The sequence below is a fragment of the Bos javanicus genome, chromosome 19, assembly GCF_032452875.1.
Source record: "Bos javanicus breed banteng chromosome 19, ARS-OSU_banteng_1.0, whole genome shotgun sequence".
NCBI lineage: Eukaryota > Metazoa > Chordata > Mammalia > Artiodactyla > Bovidae > Bos > Bos javanicus.
The window spans coordinates 21,155,969-21,167,659 of record NC_083886.1 but is presented as its reverse complement, the minus strand read 5'-3'; the positions used below and the strand labels follow the sequence as shown (position 1 = coordinate 21,167,659).

General features: G+C 53.3%; 2 protein-coding genes across 2 annotated transcripts; both read left to right on the top strand.

The window, feature by feature from the left end:
- The first annotated feature begins 2,328 nt into the window (after positions 1–2,328).
- VTN (vitronectin) lies at positions 2,329–5,290 on the top strand. The gene is made up of 8 exons (XM_061390513.1): positions 2,329–2,517; positions 2,611–2,730; positions 2,807–3,139; positions 3,219–3,358; positions 3,623–3,779; positions 3,977–4,129; positions 4,526–4,876; positions 5,095–5,290. The coding sequence occupies exons 1-8, from the start codon at positions 2,454–2,456 to the stop codon at positions 5,205–5,207; spliced, it is 1,431 nt and encodes a 476-aa protein (XP_061246497.1). The 5' UTR covers positions 2,329–2,453; the 3' UTR covers positions 5,208–5,290.
- A 1,383-nt stretch (positions 5,291–6,673) lies between these two features.
- On the top strand, positions 6,674–8,293 carry SEBOX (SEBOX homeobox). The gene is made up of 2 exons (XM_061390516.1): positions 6,674–6,983; positions 7,151–8,293. The coding sequence occupies exons 1-2, from the start codon at positions 6,705–6,707 to the stop codon at positions 7,529–7,531; spliced, it is 660 nt and encodes a 219-aa protein (XP_061246500.1). The 5' UTR covers positions 6,674–6,704; the 3' UTR covers positions 7,532–8,293.
- The last annotated feature ends 3,398 nt before the right edge of the window (positions 8,294–11,691 follow it).

Sequence of the window (11,691 nt, the reverse complement as noted above, 5' to 3'; positions counted from 1 at the left end):
CCCAGTCACGCCCACACCCTGGCCACGCCTCCCCGTCGTGTTCTCTACCCCCTCTACTGGGTTCAGAGGTAGACGGGCGGAGTAGACTCAAATTTATGTCCACTCAGTCGGTGATGCTATCTAACCATTTCATCCTCCGTCGCCCATTTTACGCTGGAATGACACTAGACTGTGAGGGGAACAAGACTGACTGTGCCCTTGCCCCACTAACGGTTAATGCAGTCATAATAACAATTCTTGAGATACCTTATGCTTGTTTCTCAGTTAAGTCTTCATCATGCCTACGAGGTAGGAATTAGTGCTCCCATTTAACAGCCAAACACACTGAGGTCCATAGAGAAGATTGCCCAAAGGCACATTCCCCTCTGATTTGTTGTTGTTCAGTTACTAAGTGTGAGGATCTTTGCGACCCCATGGACAGCAGCATGCCACATGCCTCTGTCCTCCACCATCTCCTGGAGTATGCTCAAGTTTACATCCACTGAGTTGGTGATGCTGTCTAATCATCTCGTCCTCTGTCGCCCTTTCTCCTTCTGCTTTCACTCTCCCAGCATCAGGGTCTTTCCCCCTCTGATTTAGTTCAGTTCAGTCGCTCAGTCATGTCCGACTCTTTGTGACCCCATGAACCACAGCATGCCAAGTCTCCCTGTCCATCACCAACTTCCGGAGTCCACCCAAACCCATGTCCATTGAGTTGGTGATGCCATCCAACCATCTCATCTTCTGTCGTCCCCTTCTCTTCCTGCTTTCAATCTTTCCCAGCATCAGGGTCTTTTCCAATGAATTAGCTCTTCGCATGAGGTGGCCAAAGTATTGGAATTTCAGCTTCAGGATCAGTCCTTCCAATGAACACCCAGGACTGATCTCCTTTAAGATGGACTGGTTGGATCTCCTTGCAGTCCAAGGGACTCTCAAGAATCTTCTCCAACACCACAGTTCAAAAGCATCAATTCTTTGGCACTCAGCCTTCTTCACAGTCCAACTCTCACATCCATACAGGGCCACTGGAAAAACCATAGCCTTGACTAGACAGACCTTTGTTGACAAAGTAATGTCTCTGCTTTTTAATATGCTATCTAGGTTGGTCATAACTTTTCTTCCAAGGAATAAGAGTCTTTTAATTTCATGGCTGCAATCACCATCTGCAGTGATTTTGGAGCCCAGAAAAATAAAGTCTGACACTGTTTCCACTGTTTCCCCATCTATTACAAAACAGAAAAAAATCAGTGAAATTTCTGAGAACAACTTCCTCCAGGTGGTGGGAGGACTTGAGGAGGTCCATAGACCTCTCAAAGTAGGCATGAAATCAGGCATTCTGTGCCAAGTGGACATTTTCTGGGTAGAGGGATCTTATTTCTCACTAGAGCCAAAAAGTGTGGGGAACAGGACCAAAACTGTTACCTATGGGAAAGGATGAGGTTGGAGAATGGGATGTGGCCTGCTGAGAAGCAATAAATTAGTAACGGACTCAGGCAATGCACCCCACTCCAGTACTCTTGCCTGGAAAATCCCATGGATGGAGGAGCCTGGTAGGCTGCAGTCCTTGGGGTCTCGAAGAGTCAGACACAACTGAGCGACTTCACTTTCACTTTTCACTTTCATGCATTGGAGAAGGAAATGGCAACCCACTCCAGTGTTCTTGCCTGGAGAATCCCAGGGACAGCGGAGCCTGGTGGGCTGCCTTCTATGCGGTCGCACAGAGTCGGACACGACTGAAGCAACTTAGCAGCAGTAGGAATCTTATCCACTCCAAAGGGTTAATATTCACTCAGCAGACTGTGCTGAGAAGACTGGCCTGGGGAAATCAATGTACCCTAGAGATGAACCCAGAAATGAAAACTTTGTTCTTTTATGATAAAAAGAAAAAAATTCCCCAGCTCCTACCCCCTCTTCCACTGCCCTAAATACACAAAGGGTGAGTGAACTGCCCAGCCGGGGATGTGCCTCATCAAACAGATCACAGATCAATAACCACTGCAGTAGAACGAAGTTGGGGCTGCTCCAGGAGTTGGACTTCTTGTCGGCTTTAGCTCCCAACACCCTGTGAGGCACATATAATTAGTCTCATTTGCCTAAAAAGAGAACTAAGGCGGATAAAGCAGTTTGCCTGAGGTCACATGGCCAGTGGATCGACAGAGTGGGACTTCTTTCTGCGCTTCAGGCTCCCTGCGCTAGTCCTCTTCAGAGAGGTCCCTGAGCTTGGCAAGGATCCTGTTCGTAGCTGTCCCAGACCCACAGTTCTAGGAACATGACCCTTTGCTGCAATAGCCTCTGGGGTCGGGGCACTGGGGGGCTGGGCTGGAGGTGGAGCAAACAGAGCAGTAGAAAAGGCAGCTCCTCTTCTCTGGTTCCCCCGCCTCCACTCCCCATCTCTCCGCTTCCTCCTTTTCTCAGGCATCAAAGCAGAGACCACGGGAACCTAGTTCACCAGGCTCGAGGCTGGAGGCCCCGCCATGACATCCCTAAGGCCCCTTCTGATGCTGGCCCTGCTGGCGTGGGTTGTTGTGGCTGACCAAGGTGCGGGAGGGTGTTGTTGGCCACTGGGGTCAAGGTGGGGTGGGAAAGGGTAGCCTGGGCTTGGCCGTGCCAGCTGACACGGGCTCCTCACAGAGTCCTGCAAGGGCCGCTGCACCGAGGGCTTCAACGCCACCAGGAAGTGTCAGTGTGACGAGCTCTGTTCTTACTACCAGAGCTGCTGTGCCGACTTCATGGCTGAGTGCAAGCCCCAAGGTGCGTGCAGAGCGGCTGGGCGGGCCTGGGGTCCCCGGTGCAGCTAGAGAGTCACCACCACCCTCTCTGCCCGCAGTGACTCGTGGGGATGTGTTCCATCTGCCAGAAGATGAGTACGGGTTCCATGACTACAGCGACGCGCAGACCGTCAACAGCAACGTGGAAGCACAGCCCGAGAGCACCACTCTGGCCCCTGTTCTGCAGGCTCAGACCCTAGAGACTCCTGTCCAGGCACCAGTTCTCAACCCTGAGAAAGAGGTCCCACCACCTGGGCGGGGAGACTCAGAGCCTGGGATGGGGACCAGTGACCTAGGGACCTCTGAGTCCCCAGCAGAGGAGGAGACGTGCAGTGGGAAACCCTTTGATGCCTTCACTGACCTCAAGAATGGTTCCCTCTTTGCCTTCCGAGGTGACTCAAGGCGGGCAGGACTTGGGGGTAGGGGTCTGTCCCAGGGGCATCCCCCCTTACACGATATCCTTCCCTCCAGGGCTGTACTGCTATGAGCTGGATGAAAAGGCAGTGAGGCCTGGATACCCCAAACTCATCCGAGATGTCTGGGGCATTGAGGGGCCCATTGATGCTGCCTTCACCCGTGTCAACTGTCAGGGAAAGACATACCTCTTCAAGGTGCCAGGCCCAGGGTGCTGTGGGTCAGGGTTGAGAGTATCTGGGTAGAAGTTGAGAGCAGCTGTGCCCAGGACCAGCATGGGCAAGAAGGCTGGATTTGGGCCTGTGGTCCCTGGCTGGGGCTCTGTGAGCACACAAAAGCCCAAGGCTTCAGCTCCTGAGCAACAAGCCTGGAACTAGAGCTGCCTGCCTTGACTGGGGGATTTTGCGCCTCTGTGCACAGCCAACTTCCTGCCCACCCTCTTCTCCTCCCCAACCCCTTAGGGTAGTCAGTACTGGCGCTTTCAGGACGGTGTCCTGGAGCCTGACTTCCCCCGAAACATCTCGGACGGCTTCGGGGGTATTCCGGATGATGTGGACGCAGCCTTGGCCCTCCCCGCTCACAACTTCAACGGCAGGGAGCGGGTCTACTTCTTCAAGGGTACTCAGAAGTGGGCAGGAGGGTGTGCAGACAGTGGAGCAGTTTTGGGTTTCTTCCACGCTTCACTGGGGACGGGCCTGTGTTTATCCCCCACCTTCCCTCCACACCCCACCTCCCCTACTCCCAACCCCCACCGGAGCTCCCAACTTCCACAGCCTTGGGGCTTTCCAGTCTTGCTCATGGCCACCCCTCCCCAGGCAACCACTACTGGGAATATGTGTTCCAGCAGCAGCCCAGTCAAGAGGATTGTGAAGGCAGCTCCCTGCCGGCCGCATTTAAACACTTTGCCCTGATGCAGCGGGACAGCTGGGTGGACATCTTCCAACTTCTCTTCTGGGGCGGTTCCTATGGTACGGAGGGAGGGTGGAAGCGTGAGTCTTGCTTCCTGGTCCAGGGGGCTAGGAGCCCCCAGGTAGAGGGAGGGCTGGGCCAGCCTGAGAGGCTGCAATTGTGCAGCAATCAATCAAAAGCTGTTTGCTCAGGTTGCTCAGGCCAGACTTTGCTTCTGTTGACGTTGGTGGAGGGAGGCTTGCCTCCACCCGGACCCCACACTTTGGACTTTGCCTAGCCCAGCCAGCAGAAGGAGGGGCTGTGACTGGGGCAACCGGGGAGGGCTACGGTGGAGGGAAGCCAGGGGAAAGGCCGGGATGGGGGGCTCTGCCACTAGCCTGATAGCTGTCCTTGGACAAGGCAGACAGCCCATCCTTGGCCACCAAGGATCTGCATTCACCCCTTCCTCACCGCAGGTGGTGCTGGACAGCCCCAGCTCATCAGCCGCAACTGGTTTGGTCTGCCGGGACGACTGGATGCGGCCATGGCCGGCCACATCTATGTCTCAGGCTCAGCTCCCAGCTTCCCCCGGGCCAAGATGACTAAGTCTGCACGCCGCCATCGCAAACGCTACCGCTCGCTCCGAAGCCGTGGTCGAGGCCGCGGCCGAAACCAGAACCCCTACCGGCGATCTCGATCCGCCTTCCTGTCCTGGCTCTCCAGCGAGGAGCTGGGCCTGGGAGCCAACAACTATGATAGCTTCGAGATGGACTGGCTTGTGCCTGCCACCTGTGAGCCCATCCAGAGTGTCTACTTCTTCTCAGAAGGTGGGAGCCCCTGCCCGCCCTGTAGCTGGTCTGGCTGGGTCGTTCCTGCTGTCCCTGGTCCCTGGGGGCTGACCACAGCCCTTGAGTGGTGACAAGGCAGGCCGGAGTCCTCGGGTGCCTGGTGGATGTTCACTCACCCTTCCAGGAGACACCCAGGTCTTCTTAGGGCAGGATGGGTAGGCTGTGTCTCACGCCCCATCTCCCGACCTCTCTTGCAGACAAGTACTACCGAGTGAACCTTCGCACACGGCGGGTGGACGCTGTGATCCCTCCCTACCCACGCTCCATCGCCCAGTACTGGCTGGGCTGTCCAGTCCCTGGCCAAGCGTAGCAGCCTGAGTCCAAACAGCTGGTCACTGCTGCTCCCTGCTCCAGCATCCTCCTTCCAGCTCAATAAAGATCCCTTGACCCTGAGTTTAAGACTACTGTCCTGAGAATTCCCTGGCAGTTCAGTGGTTAAGAAACTGGGGCCAGGTTCAGTTCCTGGTTGGGGATGTAAAATCTCATGTGCCACGCAGTGTGGCCAAAAGAAAAAAAAGGACTCCTGGCCTGACCAAGGTGGAAAGGCAGGAGGCAGGGGTATGCCTGGGTAAAGGAGGGGAAGTCGGGCAGTCAGGATGGCTTGGGGGAGAGGACAGAGAAGATCCTCATTGTTTCCAGCCTGTGTTGGGCTCAGGCCCTCTCAGTGAGCCAGAAAACCTGTTGGGAGAGCCTCATGAGTGCAAGCCTTCCTCCCGCACCAAGCAGTCCCCAACAACCCACCAGCAGCTAAGCAGGGACTTGAACCCCTCTTAAGGATGACAGGAGTCACCAAGCCACCCTATCCAGCCTGGGGCTTGTTTTGCCTCTTGTCACTGACCCAGATCTTAGAAGGGGCAGGGGGTCAGGAGGTAGTGGACTGCGGCTTAGCTTTTCTGCCCATCCTGGACCTGAAATGCTGTTAGCTCAGACACTCAAGAGCCCCTGGGAAGGTGATCACTGTGCTCCCCCAAACCTGTCCCTATGATGATAGGGTTTTGAAATCTCTGTCTTGGGTCTGGGGTGCAGGGCACTGAGGCAGGAGACACAGGGAAGAGCAGGGACCAAAAGGAAATTCAAATGCACCCATCTCTTTTGGAAAAGTGGCCCAGAAGACTTCAGAGGACAAGAACACTGTAATAACATCTTTCTTAAACTACCCCCCTGCCAAATGTACCTGTGGAACCTCCTCTGGTTCCAAGTTCCTGGACTCTAGGAAGTCCATTTGGGCTCTTAGGGGGCCAGGGGAGCAGGCCAAGCTCTAAAGCAGAGCCGAGGGTGATCTGGTAGTGACATCTGCTCCCTGTCCTGCTGAGGAGAGGGTGGCTCCGGCTCATCTGCTGTCCCCATCGTCCTCCATATCCTGTCTAGCTTTCTCAGCCCCATCTCAGTCGTGGGATAGAACTCCACCCAGTCTCGCAGCTGAAGCCCTGGGAGCACCCATGCCTTTCTGGATGGAACCATGGGAGGATTTTCATAAAGTACAGGATTTCAGACATAGACTGCCAGAGTTTGAAGTGTTAGGATGGGGAGATGAGGCCAGCTTCTTTGGTGAAGCCCCGGAGGAGCAGGGTTGCCCACCCATATTCCCACGAGGCCCCTTTTCCTCTGGGATTCCCCACCTCCTGGAGGCGGGGCCAGGCCTCTGAGCAGGATAAATCCCCACACTCGGAGGGGACTGGTGTGGGCACAGCCTTGGCATGGCTGTCTGGCTCCTCACTCTGCCGGCTCCATGACCAGCCCAGTGGATGCATCTCCGGCAGGTGATCTGGTGGGAAAGGGTGGGCAGGGGGAGGATGTGGGGAAGGTGATGGGGCAGTCTGAAGAGGGGTGGGGAGTAGGGGCTTCAGGGTCTACTGGGGGCTTTGAGACTGGGGTGGAGGCTCTCACAGGGAGTCCTGGCTTGACCCCCCCACTGTGGCCTGCAGGCCATGCCAGTGGGTTGGGTCCCCACCGGAGAAAGAGGACCACCTTCAGCAGAGGGCAGCTGCTGGAGCTGGAGCGAGTGTTTGCAGCACGGCCCTACCCCGACATCGGCACCCGTGAGCACCTGGCCCGGGTCACCTCTCTTCCTGAGGCCAAGATACAGGTGAGCTGTGATCACCCCCCTCAGGATGGGGGTGCACTTGCACAGTGAGTTTCTAAGCTTGACCCACAGTCCGTTCTCTCTGGGTATCCTGCCTCCAGATTCTGCTTTCCCTGTACCTGGGGGGAGGGGATGCTGGAACCAGAAGAGGCTCCTTCTTTCCTTACCAGGTGTGGTTCCAGAACCGCAGAGCCAAGAGAATCAAGAATAGAAAGCCAGGAAGCCTAAGCCCCAGGCCTGAGCCTCCCCAGAGATCCTGTTCTCTTCCGGACACCATCCAGCGGTCCCCGGAGCCCTGGACCCTTGGCCAGCCTCCACCCTCCAACAGCACAGCTCAGTGTGCCTCTGTGTGTCGACATGCTTCCTGCCCAGCTCCTGGCTTGGGTCCAGGCCAGGGGTGGGTGGGGGCTAAAGCTGCAGCCCCCTGGGCACCAGCTGGGTCTTCCGGGCCCCACCTCTCTTCTGAGCGAGCTGCTCCCCAGACCTCACTGGGCATTCTTTCTGACCTCATCTATGCCTCAGCCATAGTCACCAACCTGGACCATTCCTAACCTAGATCTAGGACTTGCATGACCCCTACTCTGGTTCCCGTAGCCCACTCTGCCCCCTAGGATTGAACACACTGGAAGTGGATCTCCTGAACCCTCCTTTTACACAAGGGAGTTTTCTTACAGGATGAAAGTATTAGCTCAGGGATCCCTGCCTTCCACTGTCCTCCAGACCAGCCTAGATACGGATTCAATGGTGTGAGGGGGGCTTTGCTCCTGCTACCTAGCACCCTCCCCACCCATCATCTTGGCACAGAGGGATGAGATAGAAGCCCATGTTTTCCACTTCTGCCAGTTTCCCAATTCTTCTCATCCCAGCTGACAATACCTCCTCCCTCCAAAGGACAATGGGCCATCACCCTGTACCCAACGGCCGTTTAGGCCATTACCTGACTGTTAAGAAGGCTGGGAGAGGGCTGATCCTAATTTTAGACTGCAGGGACCAGTTGTTTTATAGTTCAGGGCCCCCCTCTCCTGTCCTCCTGCCACCTGGACAAATTAATCAGAGCCATGGATCTGAAGAGGGAGTGATATTAAAGTCATAAAGTAGAAATAGGAACCCAGGGCTTATGTTGATTTAATTTTCACAAATATGAGACTGGCTGCCGTCTGACCTGGGGCTGCAGAGACAACCTGACAGACTCAGGATGTGGTGGGGAGGAGCATGCACGTTGGCAGCGTTGGGTTTTGGTATCACTGTCATCTGTAATACCAACTAATCTTCAAATAAAACCCCAACTCTGTACCTTAATCTGGATTGTTCTGTGCTGCAAATGAATTGGGATGGGGGCTGTTTGCTTTTGAAGTTTATCTCCATTACCTAATCCCTAAATAGGGCCAGGTTCCACACAGATTCGGGGTGGGAGGTATTACCCAGGCTTCTGCCAGGATTAGTTAGAGGGAGGAGGGTTAATCGAAGGGCTTAGGGCTCTGGCTGACAGACCCTGGAGAGAAGGGAGCCTCAGCTGCACCCCTTGCTCCTGCGCCCACTTGTTCCAGGACACTCCAGCTCCCTGCACTTCTGGAGACTCTGCTCAGCTTCTGGAGCTTGGAGTTTGCCATCGGTCTGTGCTAGATTCAAATCCTAGCTGCCAGGTAGTCTTGAAACTCTCTGGAAGTCTAGGAGCCTGAAAAAATGGGGATGGTAATACTCATTTCCTGTTTTGGGAATGAGAAGCAATAATGTAGGTGAAGGGCTTCATGTGGTGCGTGACACACTGTATTAATAAAAGCTCTCAATGGACGCTAGTTCCCCCTCCTTCTCCACATGGGCTTCCCAGGTGGCACTAGTGGTGAAGAATCCACCTGCCAATGGAGATGTAAGAGACCTAGGTTCGATCCCCTGGAGGAGGGCAGAGCAACCCATTTCAGTATTCTCGCTTGGAGAATCCCATGGACAGAGGACTCTGGCGGGCTGCAGTCTACAGGGTCGCAAAGAGTTGGACACGACTGAAGGGACTTAGCATGCTCCATACGGTGGGATATGAGAAACTGGGAAGGTCTCGCTTCTTCTTTCTCTGGGCTTCTGGCAAGGACTCCCCTTGTTCTCCAGGAAGCCCTGGACCCAGACTGCACTGGAGAAACTGTGGTATGGTGAGACAGAGGAACTGGCTGAGAGCAGAGTTCCCAAAGTGGGGTGAGAAGCAGAGGAAAGGCCACCTGATTTCCTATTTCTGATTCTGCCCTTGCAGATGGAGGTCACCTGAACCGTGGCCCTTCCCTCAGCAAGCACTTAAGGCTTTGGCTGCTCTTGCTCTAGAAGCCAGGAGAGTGGCCCATACATGCGTGTGTGTGCACGCGCATGCCCAGTCATTGACTCTTTGCGACCCCAAGGGGTACAGCCCTCCAGGCTCCTCTGCCCATGGGATTCTCCAGGCAAGAATATGGGAGTGGGTTACCATATCCTCTCCAGGGGATCTTCCCAACCCAGGAACCGAGCCCACATCTATTGCCTTGGCAGGCAAATTCTTTACCATTGAGCCATCTGAGAAGCCTGACTGGCCCATAAAGGAGCTTCTGGTGGCTTAGGGGTAAGGAATCTGCCTGCAATGCAGGAGACTCAGGGTTGATGTCTGGGTTGGGAAGATCCCCTGAAGAAGAGAATGGCAACCCACTCCAGTATTCTCGCCTTGATAATCCCCATGGACAGAGAAGCCTGGCAGGCTACAGTCCATGGGGTCACAAACACATGACTGAGTGACTAACACAAACACAAATTACTCAATGCCACAGCAGTCTCTTGGCTTGTGAGTAGGGGCTGGGATCAAGTGAGGACGCCTTCCCAAGAAGGAGGAGTATGTGGGGAATGACTCCAATTGCATCCTGAGAAATTGCCCTGGGTCAGAAGCTGTTTAAGAAGTCCAGCTCCAGGGAATTTTCTGGAGGTCCAGTGGCTAGGACTTGGTGGTTTCACTGCCTCGGGCCCAGGTTGGATCCCTGGTTGGGGAACTAAGATCCTGAAAGCTGAACAGCCAAGAAAAGAGAAAAAGAAAAAGGTCTGCTCTGTATCTAAAATTTGGAAGTCTCCCAACCTGAATCCAGTTACGTGGAGACTGTGAAAGCTTGACGATATGTGGGGACTCTGGCCACGAAGTTTAGTACAGGCAAGTACAGCTGTGGGACTTCCCTGGTGGTCCAGTGGCTAAGACTCCACATTCCCAAAGCAGGAGACCTGGATTCCATTCCTGGTCAGGGAACTAGATTCTGCATGTGTCAACTAAGACCTGATGCAGCGAAAAAAAAAAAAAAAGACAGATGTGACTCTCCAAAAAAGTTTCAGTGTTCAGTATAGCTAATTTTTTAATATTCCAGGGTTGTATAGCAACTTATTTTGCACAATATTTTGTATAATACTTTAAAAATGTATCTATTGCTATAATCTACTTAATCACCCTATTTCTGATATTTAAGTTGTATCCAATATAGGATATTATTATTAGACATAATTGAGATGAACATTGGCATGTATTTCAAAGATCTCTGACATATGAATCAATCACTTTTTTTGTAGGTAGTTTTTATTTTTATGTCTATTATTTTTGGTAGGAATCTTACTGAATAGTTAAGCTTTCAGTTCAGTTCAGTCACTCAGTCGTGTCCAACTCTTTGCGACCCCACGGACTGCAGCACACCAGGCTTCCCTGTCCTTCACCAACTCCCAGAGCTTACTCAAACTCATGTCCATCGGGTTGGTAATGCCATCCAACCATCTCATCCTCTGTTGTCCCCTTCTCTTCCTGCCTTCAGTCTTTCCCAGCATCAGGGTCTTTTCCAAGGAGTCAGTTCTTTGCATCAGGTGGCCAAAGTATTGGAGTTTCAGCTTCAACATCAGTCCTACCATGAACACCCAGTACTGATATCCTTTAGGATGGACTGGTTGGATCTCCTTGCAGTCCAAGGGACTCTCAAGAGTCTTCTCCAACATCACAGTTCAAAAGCATCAATTCTTTGGCACTCAGCTTTCCTCATACTTCAACTCTCACATCCATACACGACTACTGGAAAAACCATAGCTTTGACTAGACGGACCATTGTCAGTAATGTCTCCGCTTTTTAATATGTTGTCTGCTGCTGCTGCTGCTGCTGCTGCTGCTGCTAAGTCACCACCAGGCTGCCCTGTCCCTGGGATTCTCCAGGCAAGAACACTGGAGTGGGTTGCCATTTCCTTCTCCAATGCATGAAAGTGGAAAGTGAGAGTGAAGTCGCTCAGTCGTGTCCGACTCCTAGAGACCCCATGGACTGCAGTGCACCAGACTCCTCCGTCCATGGGATTTTCCAGGCAAGAGTACTGGAGTTGGGTGCCATTGCCTTCTCCCAATATGCTGTCTAGGTTGGTCATAGCTTTTCTTCCAAGAAGCAGGTGTCTTTTAATTTCATGGCTGCAGTCACCATCTGCAGTGATTTTGGAGCCCCCCAAAATAAAGTCTCTCACTGTTTCCATTGTTTCCCCATCTATTTGCCATGAAGTGATGGGACCGGATGCCATGATCTTTGTTTTCTGAATGTTGAGTTTTAAGCCAACTTTTTCACTCTCCTCTTTCACTTTCATCAAGAGGCTCTTCAGTTCTTCTTCACTTTCTGCCATAAGGGTGGTGTCATCTGCATATCTGAAGTTACTGATATTTTCCCCAGAAATCTTGATTCCAGCTTGTGTTTCATCCAGC

What these genes read in the sequence shown, in the direction of transcription:
- VTN (XM_061390513.1), top strand. Translation starts at nt 2,454, where the DNA reads ATGACATCCCTAAGGCCCCTTCTGATGCTGGCCCTGCTGGCGTGGGTT. An exon ending in GAAAGACATACCTCTTCAAG is followed by an intron (nt 3,359 to 3,622) that starts GTGCCAGGCCCA and finishes CCAACCCCTTAG; the next exon opens with GGTAGTCAGTACTGGCGCTT. An exon ending in CTTCTGGGGCGGTTCCTATG is followed by an intron (nt 4,130 to 4,525) that starts GTACGGAGGGAG and finishes TCCTCACCGCAG; the next exon opens with GTGGTGCTGGACAGCCCCAG.
- SEBOX (XM_061390516.1), top strand. Translation starts at nt 6,705, where the DNA reads ATGGGGCAGTCTGAAGAGGGGTGGGGAGTAGGGGCTTCAGGGTCTACT. An exon ending in TTCCTGAGGCCAAGATACAG is followed by an intron (nt 6,984 to 7,150) that starts GTGAGCTGTGAT and finishes TTTCCTTACCAG; the next exon opens with GTGTGGTTCCAGAACCGCAG.